Source organism: Pinus tabuliformis, chromosome 2_2 (genome assembly GCF_031772625.1).
Source record: "Pinus tabuliformis cultivar Carrire ecotype Pingquan chromosome 2_2, CPIR1, whole genome shotgun sequence".
In the NCBI taxonomy this organism is placed as follows: domain Eukaryota; kingdom Viridiplantae; phylum Streptophyta; class Pinopsida; order Pinales; family Pinaceae; genus Pinus; species Pinus tabuliformis.
Window position 1 is genome coordinate 1314641568 of NC_142300.1, and position 22363 is coordinate 1314663930.

The 22363-nt window shown below is 40.8% G+C and overlaps 1 protein-coding gene across 2 annotated transcripts in view; it reads right to left on the minus strand.

Moving 5' to 3' along the window:
- OVA2 (tRNA synthetase class I (I, L, M and V) family protein) overlaps positions 1-22363 on the minus strand; it is a 391242-nt gene that overhangs the window by 212101 nt on the left and 156778 nt on the right. For both annotated transcript variants that reach the window (XM_089406156.1, XM_089406157.1), the window contains exon 12: positions 4677-4813. In XM_089406156.1, the coding sequence (XP_089262282.1) occupies positions 4677-4813 (137 nt within the window). The remainder of the gene's footprint in view (positions 1-4676; positions 4814-22363) is intronic.

Consider the following 22363-nt stretch of genomic DNA (forward strand, 5'->3'; position numbering starts at 1 on the left):
AGTTTGGTAGATATTAAAATAATTAATATTTTTAATGGAGTCCCTAAGTCTAAACTTAGGGAAATTAAAATATTAATGTGAGTTAATAGAATGGTCCAAAACACATGGATCAAGCCAGATCTAATCTTAGTCGTCGATTAAGGACTTAATCTCGGCCGTTGATTTGTCAACGAGAAAAGTATAAGAGGAGGCTTGAAGGTCACTTGGAAAACACACCAGAGTGATCAGTCATTCTATTCTCTGGAGCGGGGTTTGCTAAGAGAGATAGAATTAGTGATCAGTTGCAGCAAGGGGCAGTGAGTACAAGGCAGAGAGGCAGGGACAATGCCGAGAGACCAGCACAGAAGTAGAGAGAGGCAGACGCAGAGCCAGAGGGAGCCACGCAGAGGCAGCGAAGACTGTGCAGAGACAGAAGGGTCTGCGTCATCCATGCAAAGGTTGCAGCAATGACGCAGAGATCCAGAGAGGCTGCGCAGAGCCTCAATAGGCTGACATAGATGGTTTCAGGCTGACGCAAAGGGTTTTAGGCTGACACAAAGGCCAACAAGGCTGACGCTGAGCTTCAGGTTGTGCTGGAGAGGGATTTCGTGGAACCGACTTTTCGAATACCTGTTTCCAAAGAGAGGTATTGCTGCCAGATTTTTTAATCTCTGTCGCGTTACCAGTTTGGCACCCAGTGTACTCAGAAAAGAACTGCTTAATAATAAAACCCTCAGATAGTTGCACCGGTTTTCCCGCATTGGGATTTTTCGGGGACATTAGTCCAAAAATAACGGTGTCATTGTGTGCTTGTTTCTGTTTCCTTCAGTTGATGATCTGTAATGTGTTGAGCATGCACTTGTATTTATTTTCAATATTTACATGGTAAATAACTTGTTAATTAATAGAACAAGTAGGTAAGAATAAATCAGTAAAGTGCATGGAGGGTTTCTAACTTGTCAGACTTAGAAATTCCAACAAAAGATGGAGATGATAAAGAATCCATTTCAGTAGCAGAAATGGGTATGGTGTTGCAGTGCAGATGCAGTGTTGGGAGAAAGGACCAACAGCAGCACGAATGCAGAGGGAGTTGCAGTGCAGAAGCAGTGTTCGAAGGAAGGAATAGCAGTAGCATGGATGCAGAGGGAGTTGCAGTATAGAGGTAGCACTGGCAGTGGTAGAAGCCATGGGCAGCAGTACAAGAGGCAGCAGTGCAGAGGATGTTGGGCAGCAAGCCAAGCATCAGCACAGGTACCGGTGTCGGATGATCAGAGTAATGTTCAGTTGTGGAGCATTACTAGAGCACATTCCTCGCTAAGAGGGAGTGTTGATTTGGGGTAGCATCGGATGTGCTCTAGCCATGAAAATTGGTGGACAGGCTAAAGCACATGAGATCTCCAAGACCTAGAAATCGTTTTGGAAAATTCCATCCGGATGAAGAGTTATTAAAATAATTAATATTTTTAATGAGTTGTTAACTCTAAACTTAGGAAAATAAAAATATTAATGGATATTAATAAAGATAAGGATGAGAAGTTTCTAAGAGATGAAGATCAAGTCTATTTTAATCTTAGCCGTTGATTAGGGACTTAATCTCAGTCGTTGATTCATCAATAGGAGAAGTATAGAGAAGTCTTGAGGGTAAGTTGGAGATATATTGAGGTTTACCAATCAGTTCGATTTTTGGAGCGGGGCTTGCTGAGAAATTCGAACTAGAAGACTAGATTGCACCAAGAGATAGCAAGTACGTAACAGAGAGGCAAGGACAGTGTTGGAGGACCAGCGCAGAGATCAGAGAGGCAAACACAGAAGCAGCAGGACTGCGCAGTCACTAGAGGGCCTGCATGGGTGACGCAGAGAGGCCAAGTGCTGACGCAGTGAGGCAGATTGTTGACGCAAAGGATCTGGGAGCTGCGCAGAGGCTAGTTGGACTGACGCTGAGCCTAGGGGAGGCGTCGGAGAATTTATCTCTGTTGGGTGAGCCAGTTTGGCACCCTAGTTGTACTCAAGAAAAGTTGATTAATAAAATCCTCCTCTGCTGCACCAGTTTTCCCGCATTGGGTTTTTCCGAGGACAATTGTCCAAAAATAATTGTGTTGATGTGTTTGATTCTTGTGCATGTATTGTTTCTGTATAATGGTGTGATATCTGTAGTAGAATTTATTTTAATATTTACTGAAGAGATTTCGTAAATAACTTATTGAAGAATAAGTAGGTAAAATAAATCAGTTGTTGCAGTAATAGAATTTTCACAATCAGCATCAGCACAAAAGATTCAGAGGGTCAGAGACTAGTAGCATTCGGATTCCAACATTCACATGGTATTATGTTGAACACAGTGGGTTCAGTAATTTTGGGTGTTTTTCAATTGCTTCTCTCAACCACTGAGTTGCAGTACGAATGTAGTGTTAACAGTGGCAGTGCTAGCAACATAGCAAATGCAGCATTTGAGAGGGAGTCGTAGTACAGATGCAGCAGTGGCAGTGTCGTGGGCAGTGGTACAGTAGCAGCAGTACCACAGTGTCGATGGCAACAACAGTGTGTAAAGGAGATGCTTCAGAGATAAAGAAGCATGCAGTTGGACATTGTTGCTAGAGCACATTCCTTGCTAAGAGGGAATGTTAGATTTGGTGGCACCGGATGTGCTCTAGCCATGAAAATTGGTGGAGAGGCTAAAGCACATAAGTTCTAAAGAACCCAGAAACTGTTTGGTGAAATTCCACCTGGATTGTATTTTATTAAAACAATTAATATTTTTAATGCAGTGCCCAAGTCTAAACTTAGGAAAATTAAAGTATTAATGGGTATTAATCAAAATATGGGTGATAAAGTTCTAGAAAGCGGATCCAATCAAGTTTTTAATCTTAATCATTGATTAGAGACTTAATCTCCGCCGTTGAAGTCTCAACAAGAAAAGTATAAAGAGGCTTGGGGTTCATTCCAAAACACACCGAGAGAACGAATTGATCTAGAGTTCAAAATTTTTGGGACTTGGAAGCTGAAAAATTCGAACTAAGTGATCATTCTGCAGTAGAGGGGCAGGGATAGTTCAAGAATACTGGGTAGAGAGGCGAAAAGCCACCAATGGAGGCAGGGCGGCACCTAGAGGGACTGACGTTGGGCCAATCTGGGCCCACGCAGACTTGACGCAGAGCCAGAAGGGCCAGCACAGAAGGGAAGTTGCCTTCACGTAGAAATCTGGAACTGTCAGAGAGCTGCCAGAACAACCGGAAGAGGTTGACGCAGAAGCTCCAAGAGGCAGAAGAGATAGCACAGGGCTGACACAGAGCCTCTGAGGATGACACAGGGCCAACGCAAAGATAGCCGAGGGTTTGCCAATTCTGTTGTCGGATCAGCCGGAAATTGTCGGGTGAAGTGAGGCAATCTCACTTAGTTTTCCGCCATTATATTTTTCTCTATCACTGGATTGTCGGGAGGGCATCCAGCATTGTATTGAGAACTACTTCATAATAATGTAAAACCCTTCAGTATTATTTGGTCAACGTTTCGAATCAGCGAATGTGGTTCATCCTCAGGACAAAGGTGAAAAAATCTATAGGTCCTAACGAATAAATAGCAAGGATGCATCTAAGTCCAGAATTAGTAGTTAAAAACTAGCCGCTAGGAAATGCTAATTCTGGACTCTGATGCACCCTTGCTATTTGTTCATTAGGATCTATAGATTTTTTCACCTTTGTCTTGAGGATGAACCACATTAGCTGGTTCGAAACGTCGACCAAATAATATTGATGTGATTAATCCGAAAGACATGCTTACTATATTATGGATCACAAAAGCCTAAGATCTAATATAAAACCCTCAGAGCTGCTGCACCAGTTTTCCCGCATTGGGTTTTTCCGGGGACTAATTTGTCCAAAAATAACGGTGTCCTATGTATCTTGTTATTTGTTCAGTTTCTTGTTTCATGTAATCAAATTAAATTGGTGTAGGGTGCAAAAGTAATTTACTTCAGTATTTTTCAGAAAATAACTTGATAATGTATATTAAAATCAAGTAGAAGAAGTAAATTCAGTTTCGCTGTAGTAGGGGTTTCTTGAGTATAGGAATTTTCACACACTCGCTCTCCTTTGATTGGTTCAATCTTATCTTGTGTAAATTATTAAGAATCTTCAGCTATTTGTTTCGGTAATTAGACATTTAGATATGATTTCTTCCACCATTATTTTTCCACATAACAGGCTGATTTTCGAAGGACTATGCCCCACATTTAATTTATGAAGTTTTGCATACTTGTTTGGCCACTAACTTGCTGGTCAAACACTCTTTATCTTGTTGCAATTCAAGTGTTTTATTGCAGATTTAACAGGTTATATCAGCGGGTACAAACACTAGGGACAGCCCCCTGAGCTTCACTAGCATTAGCCCAAACGAAGAGGAGGATTTGCCAGTGACACAAGGCGCAGATTTTCCTATATGTTCACTGATATTTGCAGCTGATTTTAAAATTTTATATCGGCTCTAAGGGCGTAAAAATTAGTGGTAACAGATATACAATGCAATTTTCTAGTTTTAAAATTTCACGTGTTCAAGGCAACTCTTACTCTTCATCCTTGTTGAGCCACTCTCAATATCAGGTAACTTTGATACATGTATGTATGAATCATCATTCCATCCAAATTCACAATGCTTGAAACATTACATTTTTCTACATGTCCATACATTATCGAGTATCATACCTGAGATGGAATCCATTTTACTTGTTTGATTGCATGCAGAGCAGCTTGCCGAAATGCCTCCACAGAGGCAAACCACTGTTCTGTTGCTCTAAATATTGTAGGCTTTTTAGTCCTCCAGTCATAAGGATATTTATGTTCTGCAATCAAGAAAAACAAAACTTTTAATCAAAACAAAAAACATGAATGAGCTGAAAGGGAGTAAATGTTAATCTTCAAAGAAGATGTTTCCAGTCAAACAATTTGTGATCTCAGAATATTTAACACAATACCCAAACTCTAAGAGCAATGTGGAAAAGACACTTCTAAGTTTTAGTACATAGCATTAAGAGAAGTGCTGATACATTGAACTCTTCAAACTATATGTTGCAAACTGTGATCAGATTGGAAACACTTGTAAATTTACCCCACAAGATGTTTTGTGCAGAATACCCTCTGCTTTGAGATGATGCAACTCAACAATGTCATACTATCAAGGTTAGAAAAACAGATCCTCACACAGATATAAGAGCTCACAAAAACCTGAATTTCCTGCCACTGTAGAAGGCATGATGCATTGTCTGGTCCAACATGTTAAAATTTACAGTGTACACATTCATATACCCAATGAGTTGCAGCAACACATTTCTTGATACCCATGATTTACATTACACATTTATGAGATTTTGAGTGTTATAGCAAAACTTGCCACCCTTGTGCATGCTATCGTGTGATCTACCATTCCTTGACATTTGCAGACATCCATCCTTTATGGAACTCTTCAAAACACCATTTCTGAGTTCATATATACGCTTCCTGTAAAAGTAATGTGTATAAATATGTTGTTCCTCTAAAGGCAAAACACATACATGCGCAGTTTCACCTCAAGTAACTTGTGTATATCTACAAAATGCACTAAAACAACTTAAATGTGCACACAATAGCACGTCTTCCGTAGGGGTTTATCGGTTCTACCAAGGAGCTTCCTCCTGTAGCCCATTCCCAACGACCCCAACCGCCTTTGAGGAGTGTATAAAGTTTAAACAGCCTTATGGTGGAGTTGGGGGGAAAAAACGCATTCTATCCTTATGTTGGTGAATTTTTCTCTGCAAGTCTCATCTGCATTTCTAAGCTTTTAAGCTTCCCATTGCAGTCTAAAACCCTTGTTTCATAATTAAGTCTCCTTGCTCCTCTTGCTTAGGAAAGGGTGCCTCTCTGTTTCATTTTCTTGCATGAAAAACTGGAGACCAGAGGAGTTGAGCTTCAGTGGCTCAGGAAAAAGGAATCCAGAATGTGGTTCTGTGCAGTACCACAGCAATGAAATAAATGATACACTTTCATTTATTCGCTAATTTCATATAATAGAGAACTCACTTCATTCCTGTCCCAATTTAATTGTTATGTAGTGTTCTCACTCGTTTGAATATAATGAATGGGTGACGTACATTTGTCTGATTCCAAATATTTAGGAGAGTTAAGTTTTATCATTAGGTTGCTTTCACATGTGGCTTGTTCTCTCTTGTGTGCAAGTTTTCAACAAAGATTGAGGGGCAAGGCTTCAAATACCAGAAGTCTCTTTGCTCGCGATCTTCTCCATGTTGGTATTATGAGCAGCAAGACAAAATATTTACACAGAAATTGCACAAGAACAACAAAATAATCCAAAGAATCACATTGTATTAAACTACAATAATGATACTGTGGAAATTTCTGAATCTAACAAATCAGAAATCCCTATTGCATTATCTGGTTTATTATTTCCTACTTGTTCTTTCAATTAACAAGTTATTTATCAATATAAATACCGAAATAAACACAAATGCAGCCTTCACACATATACAGATCAACAACTGAAATCGACCGATACCAGAGGCAGAGGGAGCAGCCCAGTGTTTTCGCAGAGCAGATCTCTAGCTGGACACGATGGTTTTGCAGCAGTTTGTTAGAGCAGAGCTAGCGTTGGGTGGAAGAAGAGCACAAATTGAGGGAAAACTTTCCTTAGGGAACTTCTAGTCTCAAGAAGTTCGATTTCCCTTGCAAATCAACAGTCGTTGAGAGCAGAGTTTCTCACTCCAGAAGGGAGTGTGAATAGCTGAGCAGAAGCGAAGAGGAGATTTTCGACATTTGTTGAGATGGCCACTGTTGGGCTTCGAGATCAGGACAGGTTGGATAGTGCTTCCAACTATGTCATCTAGAAGGCAAGGATGTCTTTCCTTCTGGATGAGTTTGGCCTGAAGACATACATAGATGTGTTGATTTGGGGTAGCATCGGATGTGCTCTAGCAACGAAAATTGGTGGAGAGGCTAAAGCACATGAGATCTCCAAAACCCAGAAATGGTTTGGGTAGAATCTAACCAGTTTAGGAGATATTAAAATAATTAATATTTTTAATGGGATCCTTAAGTCCAAACTTAGGGAAAATAAAATATTAATGTGAATTAATATAAAACTGAGTAAGAATGGTTCAAAAGTCATGAATAAAGTCAGATCTAATCTTAGCCGTTGATTAGGGACTTAATCTCGACCGTTGAATTGTCAACGAGAAAAGTATAAGAGGAGGCTTGAGGGTCAGTGAATACAATAGCAGAGAGGCAGAGATAGTACCGGGAGCATCAGCGTAGAAGCCGGGAGAGGGTTGACGCAGAGCTAGCTAAAAGCCACGCAGAGGCAGCCAGAGGCCACGCAGAGGCAGCCAGAGGCCACACAAAGGCAACCAGGAGTTGGGCAGAGCCTAAGGAGGGCCAGCGTGGAAGACGCAAAGGCTCCAAAGGCTGACGCAGAGCCCCAAGAGGCTAACGTTGGGCCAAATCGGCTAACGTTGGGCCAAAGAGGTTGACGCGGACCCTAGAGGCTGACGCTGGGAGATTTCGTGGGGCAAATTGGAGCTGGAGAGTTGGATAGGGTGATGCAATCCCTATCAGAGTGACAGAGAGCAACAGAAGTGTGGGATCGTTCCTCCTGTGATTTAGCCGGAATATCTATCTCCGACTGGGAGGTACTACTGCCGAGGGCATTCTCTGTTGGGTGAGCCATTTCTGGCACCCAAATTGTATTCTGAAACTGCTTAATAATAAAATCCTCTGATAGCTGCATCGGTTTTCCCACATTGGGTTTTTCCGGGGACATTAGTCCAAAAATAACTGTGTCACTTGTGTGCTTGTTTCTTTTAGTTGATGATCTATATGTGTTGATATTGTACTTGTACTTATTTTCAGTATTTACATAGTAAATAACTTGTTATAACTAAACAAGTAGGAAGAAATAAATCAGATACTACAAGAAGAATTTCTAATGGATAGACTTAGAAATTCCAACAAGATGCAGTAGTAGCAGTGCCCCAGGGTGCAGATCAGCTGAAGGAGTACCGAAAGGAGATGGCATGGGCAAAGAGGTTGATCCTTGACGAGGTTCGAGATCACATTGTTTTACACATAGCTGGCAAAGGGACTACCAAAGAGATGTGGGAGACTCTCTCCACGCTATACCAAGGCACTTTCGAGCAGCGAAAGATGTACTTAGAGGAGAAGTTGAGATGCACAGGATGCAGAAAGGGGAAGGCATAGACCCCTTCCTCACCAAGATTCAGGAGATTCGATACCAATTGTCAGTTGTTGGGTCAATGTATCAACCTACATAGTGTTGATCAGTGGTTGTCATTGATGTCAACCCAAGCAGCACCAAGGGCTACACCAATCTTGCAAGGGAATTTTGACTTGACAACTCATACTATTTTGCATCAAAAATCTTCTCGATGGATTCTACTCGTTGAGATGTTTCCATTGATATATGGTACGCCTCCCAGTTCTTCGCGGTTTGAGAGTTATTTGTGTTTGAAGTTAGTGGGCTAAAACCCTATGGGGTTGTGGCATGGCACTCATAATTGGTTGTGGTCATTGAATAGTCAATAATTAATAGTTTTTTTTTGCTCCTAAAATCCCTCCAACGTTCACTTGTTGAGGACCCTCTCAACTCAAGACAGTCATATAAATAATGACCCTCGTATCCTCCTCTTGTAGGGATTTTGTGGCTTCAAACAAGTCATCGTGGCATTTTCGCTATAACTTTGTTTTTGCGAAGCTTCAGAACCTGAAATTAAAACCCATTTCAGCCGAAATCTTGATGAACCTCATGATTGAATTTTGGATCTTGGTTTGCTATATTTTTGGAGATATGATCTGAGGAAGTTAGGGTTTTTCAGGCTCCCGAATTCCATGTCAAACAGGTGACTTTGGGAAAATCATCATAACTTCCTCTCTGAGCATTGGATTCAAATTTCGTAAATAGTCACAGAAAGAGGAAGAACTATAGTTTGTTGAGTAGCATTTTCAGGGCCAAAGGTCGCAACAGTGACACGTGGCACTCCGTACAAGTTCTTTCTACTGAACCAGGTCATCATGGGAGATTGGGCATAACTCTCTTGAAGAATCCAATCTTGATCAGACTTGTGGGGTTGCAAAGAGGACTCAGAGGGATACCACAGGACGAAATTTCAGACCCTGGAGATCCGAAATGACATAGATACAACAGATTCAATATCAAGCTCCTAGAAGGCAAGAAAAAGCATGCATTCAAGGATCACTGTAGTAAGGACCACACATCAATAGTCAAGGGTAAGTCTCCTATAGCCAGGTATGTATGATTAAGTGTTTACATTTGAATTTTAAGTATCGTCTCTGACATATGATTTTGCAGGACAACATAAGTATATACAAGGTCTCAGTTATATCTCTATGTCTTTATATGTCACAGTTAGTTTTGATACCACATTTCGGATGTCCTATTCTTGATACTACACATTTGATGCTACACCAAGTCTGCTAAATCTATATGATGTTGTAAGTTCATGTTACTTGTCTTGTCATAATTGATAGAATGGTCTTTGTTGTTGTACTTAGAACTTGGTTCATCACAAGTCTAGGGTCTGTCATCAGTTTCTATTGTATATATCTTTAGGTCAGTTTTGGATATAGTCTTGCATAGAGTCCAGGCCTATATCAAGAGTGGGAGTCTTTGTCTACTGCTACAACAAGTCAACAACAAAAGTGACAAGAACATTTCAGGTACGCATTGTAATTTGTATTTGTATTTATTCATTATTATGCACTTACATGTGTTTTGCAGGCAGAGGTAAGTTGAAGGGTATTTTGTTTTTCCTTTTGAGATTGGGTTTCGCTAGGAAAATTTGCATGCAGGTAGAAGAAGATTCAAGGACAACATCAAGCGAGCATTCAAGAGCTGAAGTATCAAATCAAACGGAGCATTGGAGCGGGACATCCTTTAAAAACATGACAGCCATCCGTATATTGTGAAGAAGTGTCAAGGCCAAGAGTCATCATTGTAAAGTTGTAAAAGAGTCATTTGTAAAAGTGTCATCATTGGAAGAGTCATTATTGTAAAAGAATCAATCTGCCTAGAGTCGAAAAGGCATTGTTGGGAGGTATAGGAGTCTCTATTGGAATGATGTCATGGTTGGGTTGCAAGTCATATTGTGATTGGGTGTTCGGTCAAAATCATTATAAATCAGATTGTATTGTGGATCATTGTCCCTGGTACGGGAATCCACACTCTTGTCTCATTTCAATCATTACAGGGTAGCAGGGAGGTGCTAGGCAAGTGCATGAAGTCGCCTACAGGTTGGAGCATGTGAACACTTCAGGGTGGTAGCTTGGTCTAGGGTGTTGAGGCATCCATTCAGTTGATTACTGAAGAAACCAGGGTGTTGGGGCGTCCTTCCAGTGGGAGCGGGAGAAGAATGCTTTTCTAAAATTATAGGAAGTTGTTGCTTTCATTTCAGTTGGGGCTGAAGATAAAAGAATTTATTAGAAAAGCGTTCGGTGATTTTTGACCCGGAGGGGGTTTTCCACCTAAAATTTTTGTGCCTACTGTGTTCTTTTATTTATTGTTGTTACTGCATAAACATTAATAATAACTGAAGATTAACTAATGCTCTGAAAAGATTTAAAAAGTGCTAATTGCTAAGGAATATTGATTCACCCCCCCCCCCCCCCTCTAAGTGTTTTCCAACACAGAGCTTGCGAGATTGGCACTCAACATTGTCTCTGAGGACTAGCAAGTCTTTGTCCAAAGCATATTGGGCAGAGACAACTTACTAGAATGGGACAGAATGTGGTTTAACTTGCAGCAGGAGGAATTGAAGTGAGCTCTTCTAAAGAGCTCCATTAGTGGCACTAACAGCAGACAGAAGCAGGTGAAGTAGGAGGAGAATGTGGCGCTCGCATCAAAGGGTCCCAGTGAGGGACAAGGGGAGCAACGAAAGAAAAAGGACCTGTCAAAGGTCAAGTGCTTCAGATGTGGTGACCTTGGTCATTACAGTACTCAGTGTCCTCTCAGGAAGAAGGACAACGAGGAGAAGCAGGACCAGCAGGAAGTATCAGCTGAGATCGATAAGATTTCCTCCAGGCTGGAGGAAGACTTCACCATGTTTGTAGACATACCTCCAGGAGTGACGTGGGGAGACTTGGTTTTGTAGCCCCAGAGTGCTACAGATGGGTAGGACAATTTAGGAGGTTCGCCTCTTGGATCAGTACCTTGCTACGGGAGCCCACAGTATTCAGGAGCAGGATGGATCAATGGCAGTTGATGTAGTCAGATGCCAGAGTGATAGATGTAGAGTCTAGTAGCAGTCAGATGTTGGGTAGCACAGTGCAGAGTTGGCAGCAGTGCAGAGCCAACAACAGCGAAGATGCCTCAGTGATAGCGCAGATACTGGCAACAGTTAGAGAATCGAGAGACAACTGCATCATACTGATCACAGATGATTCAGTATTTAAGATGTTTTTCAGTTGCATATGTTGCAGTTGCAGCAACAACAAATGGAGAGGGAGTTGAAGTGCAGATGCAGTGTTGGCAGCAGTTCAGCAGAGTCATCAGCAGCACAGATGCAACGTATATCAGAGTTGTGCAGTGTTTGTTGGGCAGCAACAGCCAGACATCAGCAGCGTGACAAGAGATGATGCAAAGATAGGGTGTTGACACAGGATGTGCAATAGAGCACTAGAATACATTCCTCGCTAAGAGAGAGTGTTAGTTTTTGTAGCGTCGAATGTGTTCTAGCCACGAAATTTTGTGGAGAGGCTAGAATACATGAGATCTCCAAAACCCAAAAATCGTTTCTAGAAATTCGCCTAGAAATGACTTAATTAGAATATTAGTCAGTTTTTAAATATTTTTTAAGTCTAAACTTAGGGAATATGACTAATTAATCAGAATTAATTAAGTCAAGGTGTGAATGTTCTAGAAACTCACACGGATCGACTTCAAGTTAATCCTAGCCATCAATTAAGATCTAATCTTGGTCGTTGACGTCTCAACAGAGCATTATAAGAAGTTGATGGGGCTTGGAGAAGACACTTGAGAGGTTCGATTTGATGAGCAAATCGATTTCCAGAGTAGCAACAGTCAGTTTCCAGAGAGAGCGCCTGCGAGATCGAAGCAGTGAGTGAGGGGCAGGGACCGTGAGCCGAAGGAAAGATTTTCCAAATTCGGGGAGGCATCAACAAGTGAGTCAAATTATCCCAGAGAGGCAGCGTTGAGGCACTGCACAGTGCTTCAGTCAAGTAGATCAATTTCGAGAGAAGGAAATTCGTTCTTAGTTCCAGAGGTCGGGAAGAGTCCCAGAGGGTTGGAGAGACGAGTTTCTCAACTTCCAGAGGCAGAACGACTTCATCAGAGCCCAGTCCGAAGCAAGTTGTCCCACCAGTTAGGCAAAGCAGCGCAGATGCCGACCCAGTGCTCTAGGAGGCCGAGTTTTTTATAGGGAAATTCCTACCAGAGACTGCCTGTGGGGGAAGGGTAATTCCCTTCAGTATTTTAATCAGATTTTCTTGTTGTTTGGGTTGCCAGTTGGGCATCCATAGATGTACTTATATTTCACTGTTGCATGATAAAATAAGCCTTCATTGTTGCACCGGTTTTCCCAAGTTGGGTTTTTACGAGGACATTGGTCCAAAAATAATTGTGTAAATTTATGTGTGTGTGCTAGCATTTCTTCCAATGTTTGTTTCTTTCGCAGTTTTATTTGTGTCGGTTGCAGTGTGAGTTATTCAGTATTTTCTCTAGGAAACAGTAAATAAATTGTTAATTTAAAATAACAATTAGGAGAATAATTTCCAATTGTTGCAATAGGATTCAAGTTTCCAAATTTTCACATGTCGATTATCCGTGTTTAGAAACACACATAATTCGATGAGACAAAAAACCTCCTAGGATGAAATTTGTCGCCAAAAGCATAGGCTTGCCTAGGTTGTTACATAAATAAGCAGTCATGCTAGCATCATTTCGATTACAAAATGCAAAGTTTGGGTTTAAAATGACATGTGAAAGTGTTGGCTAATGATTCTGAACTTTGAAAAAATTGGCACCACTGATTCCCTGGAACTGCGACAAAATGGGTGCAACAACTCCAAACTTGGAGGATCACTAGAGGAGACACTAGCGTAGTAGCCTATCCAAACGGTTTTTCACGATCACCCCTCTAATGCAATTCACAGGAAGCCCTAACTAGTAGTCTAGGGTTAGGGTTGAAACAAAACAAGCACATAAGTGACATCGTTGTTTTGGACGAATGTCCCCAGAAAAACCCAATCCGGGAAAACCGGTGCAGCTATCTGAGGGTTTTAATTATTAAGCAGTTTCAGAATACAATCTGGGTGCCACAAACTGGCTCACCCAACAGAGAATAATCTCGGCATTAGTACCTCTCAGTCGGAGACAGATGTCCCGGCCGAAACTCCGAATAAACACTCTGACAGCTCCCAGCTCCAATCTGCCCCACGAAAACCCCAGCGTCAGCCTCTAAGGACTGCATCAGCCCTTTCTGGCCCAGCGTCTGCCCAGCATCACCCTAGCTCGCCCTGCATCAACCTCTGGAGGCACTGCGTCAGCCCTTAGAGCCTCTGCGTCACCCACACTGGCTCTCTGAGGCACTGCGCAGCTCCTAGCTGCGTATGTGTGAGCCCTGGCTTGCTCTGCGTGAACACCTCTGGCTAGCTCTGCGTCCCTCTCTCCCGGCTTCTGCGTTGATCCTCCTGGTACTATCTCTGCCTCTTTGCTTCTATATTCACTGCCCCTCAGCTGCAACTTTGATCACTCTTTTGACTTCCTCAGCAAACCCTACCCCAGAAAATCGAAATCTTGATCAACTAGGTGTGTTCTCCAAGTGACCCTCAAGCTTCCTCTTACACTTTTCTCGTTGACAAATCAACGGTCGAGATTAAGTCCCTAATCAACGGCTAAGATTAATTATGGCTTGATCCAGGACTTTTGGACCATCTAACACAGTTTTATATTAATACACATTAATATTTTATTTTCCCTAAGTTTAGACTTAGGGACTCCATTAAAAGTATTACTTATTTTAATATCTCTCAAACTGTTTAGAATCTGCCCAAACCATTTCTGGGTATTGGAGATCTTATGTGCTTTAGCCTCTCCACCAATTTTCGTGGCTAGAGCACATCTGATGCTACCCCAAATCAACACAATCCAAGATCAAAATAGTGACTCCAAGAAAGAACAAGAATTTATCTTCCAAATCTATCGAAATGCATCAAAAGAGCTCCAATAGACATCCAAAGAAAAGTGTGAAATTCTCAAGAGAGATAGATCCAAGTGTGATGATGATGTTCGATACAAATGAGGCTTAGCTTTATTTATATGAGCCTCTAATAATTCAAATTAGCCTAAGATGTCCCTAAAAATATTTTGATGTGTAAAATAACATAACTTTGGTGACAAGCCCACCAAATAGCTCATAGGCCATCTAGGCCATCTAAAATGAAGCCAAAATGATGAAACAATGGTTTAGGAGGGTTGTTGGAAGGCCTAATCGAGTCCTCAAGTTTCCATGATGAAGAAGAGGGCTCCATGAATGATGGTCAAGCAAGTGGCACCTTGATCTCCAAGTAAAACATCATATGGTGCTCCAAAGTGGCTCTGGGGCACAGGTAGTGGTCTCATGGGTCTAATGGTATAAAATAAGCGTGTAGACTGCTCCAAATGAGGGCACGAAAGATGGTGCTCACCCTCCCATGTCTCAAGGATGAGACAAACCTTCTTTGGGCCTCGAATCAGCTGCCAAACCTTGTACACAATGCTAAACCGGTTGGGGGCACTGTTGGTCCAAGTGCATCATCTCGCATATAATGTGGGGCATTCTGAGTATCCTATATTACGAACAATGCACCTTAAAAATGAGAAGAAGTCAATAATTACTATCCACTTCAATGGGTAAACATCCTTTTGCAACAAATACAACATATACGACAAGATTATATAATCCCAAGACCAAGTAACCTTGCTATATATATTAAATACAAAGGATACAATTATAATGAAATGGTACAATAAAATTTTTCGGTCGACATAACAATATAACGATAGAAATGTTATAATTCAATATCTAAGGCTTAATAAGGGGTTTTAGGGTTAACATGGCGCTTGTCTAGGGTTTAACACTAAGTTGCAGGAAACGTGGCCCTAGGGGTCGTTTCCTCCTGGGAAACGAAACGAAACGCGTTTCCACGTACCGTACGGCCTGGAAACGCATTTCCAGCCGTACGGGTACGGCCGGAAACGCGTTTCCAGGCCGTACAGCCCGCGTTTCCCAATTGAATTGTGTTTTTTTTTTAATTTTTTGTTTTTTTCAAATTTGTTTTTTAATTTTCTAGATGTGTGTCTAAAGTTATAAAAGTGAATTTTTGCCCTAGCGTTGACATGCAGTTCATGGTAATGTTAAATTCTTAAAGTAAAAGTGATATTCTCCTTTATTTTTCATTTTCATCATTTTACTTAAATTTTTAACATTACCATGAAATGACTCAGGATGTTTGAGAGTGGTTTCGCCCTCATTGGATTTCATATGGAGAAAGTAGAATTTTAGATCTCACTCAAAATCCAGCAGACTTATTTGTTTTTCAGGATTTCAGGATTAAGGGGGTTGCAATGTTTCCATTGGATTTTATCATGTACTAGGGTATGGAACTTCTATTTAATCAAGAGAACCAAGCCCTCTATGCAGGGGAAACTCCCAATAATCAAAATCATGTAGGGTACTAGGGTATGAAACGTGTATTTAATCAAGAGCACTAAGGTCGTTCGACTATGTAGGAGGAGACTCCCAATACAACAGTGGTCCTTCTAAAGAATGGGATGTGGATGCAGAAAATCCTGATTTGGATCTCTCTCTTGCAGCCTTATAGTCTTTATTGTACTTGCAGCCTCATATATTAATATAAATAAAGGCTGATTTTGAGATTTGGATATCTAATAAAGGTTGCTTTTGGATATTCCGATATTTTTATTTTCATTATGTGATCATTCATGAGTAAATGTGATGTAAATTAAATCTTAATGTTTAAGTGTAATAAATTATAATGTATCATTTATGCTTTATGATTGCACACACACACACACATATATATATATATATTTAAATATTTTCTATATATATATATATATATATATATATATATATATATATATATATATTCGTGTTTCCCCGTTTCCAAAATTTGGGGAGGTCGCGTTTCGTATCGCTTCCCGTTTCGGAAACTCATACCCGTTTCCCCGTTTCGTGCAACTTAGGTTTAACATGTCGTCCCCTTCAAACAAGTGTTGTCCTCAACACCTGACTAATAGCTCGTATTTTTGCATGAATAATTCATCTTCCCATATCACTTGCTCTATTGGTAGGTGCTTCCATTTGATGAGGTACTTAATAATTGCTCGATTTTGCAGGTGCTTAATCCTTGGTTTACCAGATTGTTTTTGGTTTAAGTATGATTTTTCTTCTTCATCAATCTCTGGTATAATAGTTTGGACTAGGATCTTGTCATTAATTACCTTCCCTAGGCAAGAAACATGAAAGAATGGATGTACATGTAAAGATGGAAGCAACTCCAATTTTTAAGTCATACTTCCAATACTTTGCAACACCTTATAGGGGCCATAATACCTTCGTGCTAATTTATTGTAGTTCTTTTGTTGCTTGAGCGACATATGATTATATGGTTTAGTCTCACAAATACCCAATCCCCCATTTCAAATTCCTTCTCAGTACGATGTTGATATGCTTTTTGTTTCATCCTATTTTGTACTATAACCAAGTTGTCCTTCAATAGTTTGAAAACCTCTTATTGGTGCCCTAAGTGGTCATCCACTGCTTTAGCCTTTACAACCCCTTTCAAGGGTGATGTGATGGATGGAGGATGATATCCAAGAAGTGCCATAAAGGGGGGCATTTTTGATGAAGTACAGAAGGATGTGTTGCACCACCATAGCGCCAAGGGAAACCACTTGACCCATTGTGTCCAATGCACCTTAAGTAACGCAAATATCCTTCTAAACATTTATTCGCAATCTCAATCTTTCCATCAGCTTAAGGATGGTAAGTGTTGACACATCTACCCTTGTGAATTTTTTTTGAAATTCGCAAAGTAGGGACAAATCATTTCCAAGGATTTCGAGGTCAAATTGGTGGAGCTTCTTGATCCTCTGATGATCAAACTAGAAACATCCCTTTCTCGTTACTTGGTCAATGAGCGAATAATGTTTTCCCCTCTTCCAGGATGCCAACTAGGTTCATGCACTTTTAAATTTTTTGGAATCCCATTAAAGGAAAATTTCCTCAATATGGGATGTTAACAAAGGGAAGCCCCTTCAAAATATTTGGGAATCCAATAGGTCGAGGTTTCCCTCCTTAAGGCCAGAGTACTCAAGGTTTTAACATTAACCCTACTTTCTCCACAAACAATCCCTGACAACTTGGGCCCAATCAAAATCCGGCCTTTCTTTTCCAAGTTCTAGCAAACTAAGGGGTCCTCTCTCTAGAAACTAGAACTATATGTCTCATCCATGTTTATTGTTTCTAGAAACTCTCAATTTGCGATATCTTTCCAAGCTTATGAATGATCTAGAGACTATGTCACATGGTTCGGGTTCGAGTGCGGGTTCGACAATGATTAGGTTCAGTTTGAGTTCGAATTTTTTGATAAGGTTCGGATGAGGTTCGCCATTAGGTTCATCTATATATATATATATATAGGATAAAATATTAAGAAATCAACATTAGTAAACATAAAAAATGCTATCACGGACATGGAAATTGCAAGGATAAAGTAAAAGCTTGAGTTGTGACATGAGGTTACAAGTTTTGATCTATGGACTTGGTCAATGGCTATGAGGTTCAATGAGGTTCGCAGAACCTCAAAATGTTTTTAAGGTTCGCCAAAATTCGAACCTCAAGGAAGTTCGACAAACCTTGTGACATAGTCTAGAGATATACAATCCGAGTTGGCACCGAATCCCCAACAAATTCCCTTAGACATTCCAAAGTTCAAACGTAAATCTGGTGAAGACCCCATTGATCATCACAACATTTCACCTTTGGTGTTCCTTAAACTCCATAATAGATGATTCCATCAAGTTGAGGCTTTTCCAATGGTTTCTGCAAAGTGGTATATTCAGTTGAATGGGGCCTTGTTCACGAATTTTAATGACTTGACAGTCGTCTTTCGAAACCATTTCCAACCAACTGTCTACTATGATGTTAGGACTATTGATTTTTCAAGTGCAATAGATACAAGTACTAATTTCTGAAAAACCAATAATTACTTATAATGATGTAGATATTCTTTTAGCACTTCCAATTTATCATTAAACAATTACATTTCAGAAATTAAACCATATATGCACAAGGACAATAGAGATCACAATGCACAAACATAACACAAGATTTACGTTGGGAGAGCCCACTTGGGGAAAAACCCAGCAACCTTTTCCGTAGAGAAATTATTTAGTTCAACAAGAGATACGCCTAATTCTACTAGTCAAATATGATGGTCAAATCTAGTCAAATTGCCTTCTTGTCAACCTCAACGAACTTGGCCCTGCATGATCTGCCGAGGTCAAAATTCGGCCTCCCAGAAACTGCCCAAAAAATCAGTCTTGCCTAGAAAATTGGTCCTTCTGCCCAGAATATGCTTCCCAGAATTTCACACATACGAAGCTGCAGGAGAGAGAACCACACGTGCGAGATTAAAGAGATAGAGAGAAAAGCCTTCGTCCTTCTTCTTCTTCTTCGCTTGGATGCCCAGAAGATACTTTGTTATGTGTGAGATCGAGTTGTGCTAGAATGAGGAGGTCGAGTGCCTTATATATAGTGTTCTGGCTGGCCTGAATGGGTGTCTCTTCAACTGGGGTCGACTTGACAAGCTTGGAGTCAAAAATTCAAAATTCAAAATTCAAAATTTTCTCTTTTCAAACCGACATAAAGAACATGTCTTATATTAATCTTTTCAAGGGCTAAAATAAAATGACATGAGGAACATGTCTTATATTTTTCATTATATATATTTCAAGGGATAAAATATTAATTATGAAGACCGACCATAGCTACAAAAATCAACAAGGATTGAACTCTTGGCAAAAGATTAAGCTAGATAATGCTACCCATTTCTTCGACCACAACCAAGAAGGACAGAAAAAATGGATGGTCAATGCAGAAATTCCTAATCAGTTTCTACTAGAACAGTTCCTAGAGTCTCTATTGCCATATATTTTGAATGATGTATCTCTTTCAAGAGTATACAGTGAAGAGCAGGCCATATCTTGGGCTCAACAAATAGATTTGATTAGTTCCTAATCACAAGTCCTTTATAAAATCCTACCCAAAATGCTGCAATCAAACAATTAGAAGTCCTTTATAAAAGCCTACCCAATATGTTGCAATCAAACAATGATTCTACAAAACCGAAACCAAGATCATATATTGATGGTGTTCAGTTCTGTTGGGTGAAGTATCTTGTATAGGGAATCCTCCCATTGCCTTTTTGTAGGCTTTGGGCTTAAAGGTGGGGACCAGTGTTGCACGAAGCCCCCCCCCCCCCAGTTCCAAGCCCCGAAGCGCATCCCATACGGAAGCGTCGCTTCGGCTTTTTTAGCCGCTTCCTGGAAATTTGGAAGCGTTGTATGGAAGCGCCGCTTCCGAAGCGCCGAAGCACCCTTCATACGGTGCTTCGAGCGTCGGAAGCATGGCGCTTCGGAGGAGGAAGTGTACGCTTCCAGAAAAGTGTTTAGAAAATCGTTTTTTTTCAAAAAAAAAAAAAAAAATTAGGTGAGTTTGCTTATTGGGGGTGGGTCCACCTTAGGTTAGGGTGACGAATGAAGGCAAAAAAAAATATAAATATAGCAGATGCTCCCTCATGGTAATGTTAAATTCTTAAAGTAAACGTGACATTCTCCTTTATTTTTCATTTTCATCCTTTTACTTAAATTTTTAACATTACCATGAAATGACTCAGGATGTTTGAGAGTGGTTCCAGCCTCATTGGACTGCATATGGAGAAAATAGAATTTCATATCCTATTCAAAATTCAACAGACTTAACAATTTTCAGGAATTCAGGATCAATGGGATTGTGGCATTTCATTAGATTATATCACGTATGAAGGTATGCGATTAGCATTTAATCAAGAGCACCAAGCCCTATATGTACCCTAGTGTTGGCGGTGTTAATTGTTGAACTCCTTTGTCACGCGGCACGCCCTTAGCAAAAAATTACCTTTCAATCAAGTCAAAATCATCGATCAAACATGTTAAGCTTTTTCTACCATATTTTAAGTCTTGAATTAGGTAGTTTGATCAAAATTGGGCAATGTTGACTAATATCCCTAGACAATCGAGGTAGAGGCAAAGGCTAGACAAGAGGAGAAGAATCTAGATTCTAGATCATTAATGTACAATGGATGTTATATCTATCTTGATTTATGCAAAAATATGCATGTTTTCATGTCTTCTACAATTAATTTGGTATTTGGGATGTTTGTTTTGAGTATATATGCAAAAAAATATAAAAATATATATATATAGCAGACGCTTCCGCGGACACTTCGCTTCCTAGATTTTTGGAAAATGACGCTTCGGCGTCCCCGCTTCCAAAAAAGGCTTCCGCTTCGTGCAACATTGGTGGGGACTCTTGCCAAGGTGACAGTGGGCACTTGTTCTGCGTGGTGCTGCCATAGAATCTCGAAGGGGCCTTGTCGAGACTGTTAGGCTGGCAACAGGGAACATGGTTGAAGCACCTAGGGAGCTTGGTTCTTGGTCTGAGAGCATTGTGCTCCTAACAGTGGTAAAGAGTGCACCAAAAGGGCTTGAAGAGAGCTCCCTGGATGCTCCCACTTGGAGTGCAGTTCGAAGGCGAGAGAAGCACATGGAAGGTGTTGGAATTTCTAAGTCTAACTCGTTAGAAACCCTTCATGTACTTTCTGATTTAATCCTACCTACCTGTTCTGTTAATTAACAAGTTATTTAACATGTAAATACTGGAAATAATACAAGTACATGCTCAACACATTACAGATCATCAACTGAAAGAAACAAAACAAGCACACAAGTGACACCATTGTTTCTGGACCGATGTCCCTGGAGACACCCAATGTGAGAAAACCAGTGCAGTTATCTGAGGGTTTGATTTATTAAGCAGTTTCATAATACAATCTGGGTTGCAAATCCGGCTCACCCAACAGAGAAAAATCTCGACAGTAGCACCTCTCTACTCGGAAGTAGATATTCCGGCTGAAACCCTGGATAAACACTCCAACAGCTCCACAACTCCAATCTGCCCCATGAAACCCCAGTGTAAGCCTCTAGGGACTGCGTCAACTCTCCCAGCAGTTCCGGATGTTCCCAACAGTTCCGACTTCTGCCCTCTGCGTCAGCTTTCCCAACTGTTCCAGCAGTTCCCGGCAGTTTCTGCTGCTCTTGGCAGTTCCGGCTCCTGCCCTCTGCATTAGCTTTCCCGGCTGTTCCTACAGTTCCCAGTTGTTCCGACAGTTCCCGGCTGTTCCCGACAGTTCGGCTTCTGCCCTCTGCGTCAGCTTTCCCAGCTGTTGCGTTGATCCTCCCAGCACTATCTCTGCCTCTCTACCTCTATATTCATGCCCCTCAGTTGCAACTCTAATCATTCTCTCGACTTCCTCAGCAAACCTTGCCCCAGAAAGTCGAAATCTTGAACAACTTGGTGTGTTCTCCAAGTGACCCTCAAACCTCGTCTTATACTTTTCTCGTTGACAAATCAACAGCCGACATTAAGTCCCTAATCAACGACTAACATTAGATCTGGCTTGATCCATGTCTTTTGGACCATTCTAACACAGCTTTATAGTAATTCACATTAATATTTTATTTTCCCTAAGTTTAGACTTAGGGACTCCATTAAAAATATTAATTATTTTAATATTCCCCAAACTGTTTAGAATCTGTCCAAACCCTTTTTGGGTATTGGAAATCTCATGTGCCTTAGCCTCTCCACCAATTTTCGTGGCTAGAGCACATTCGATGCTACCCCAAATCAACACTCCCTCTTAGCGAGGACTGTGCTCTAGTAATACTCCTCACTGAGCATCACTCTGATCATCCGGTCATCGGTCCCTGTGCTAATGTTAGGCCTGTTGCCCAACATCCTCTACACTGTTGCATCTTGTGCTACTACCCATGGCCCTGCCACTGTTTCATCCATACTGCAACTCCTTTTGCATCCGTGTTGCTGCCCATAGCTCTGCCACTGCCACTATTGCATCTGCACAGCAACCCCTCTCATCATGTTGCATCGTGCTTCCCATAGCACTACCACTGCTAATTGTTGCACTACAACTCAGTTACTAAGAAGTAAGTAATTGATCTCCCAACTCTG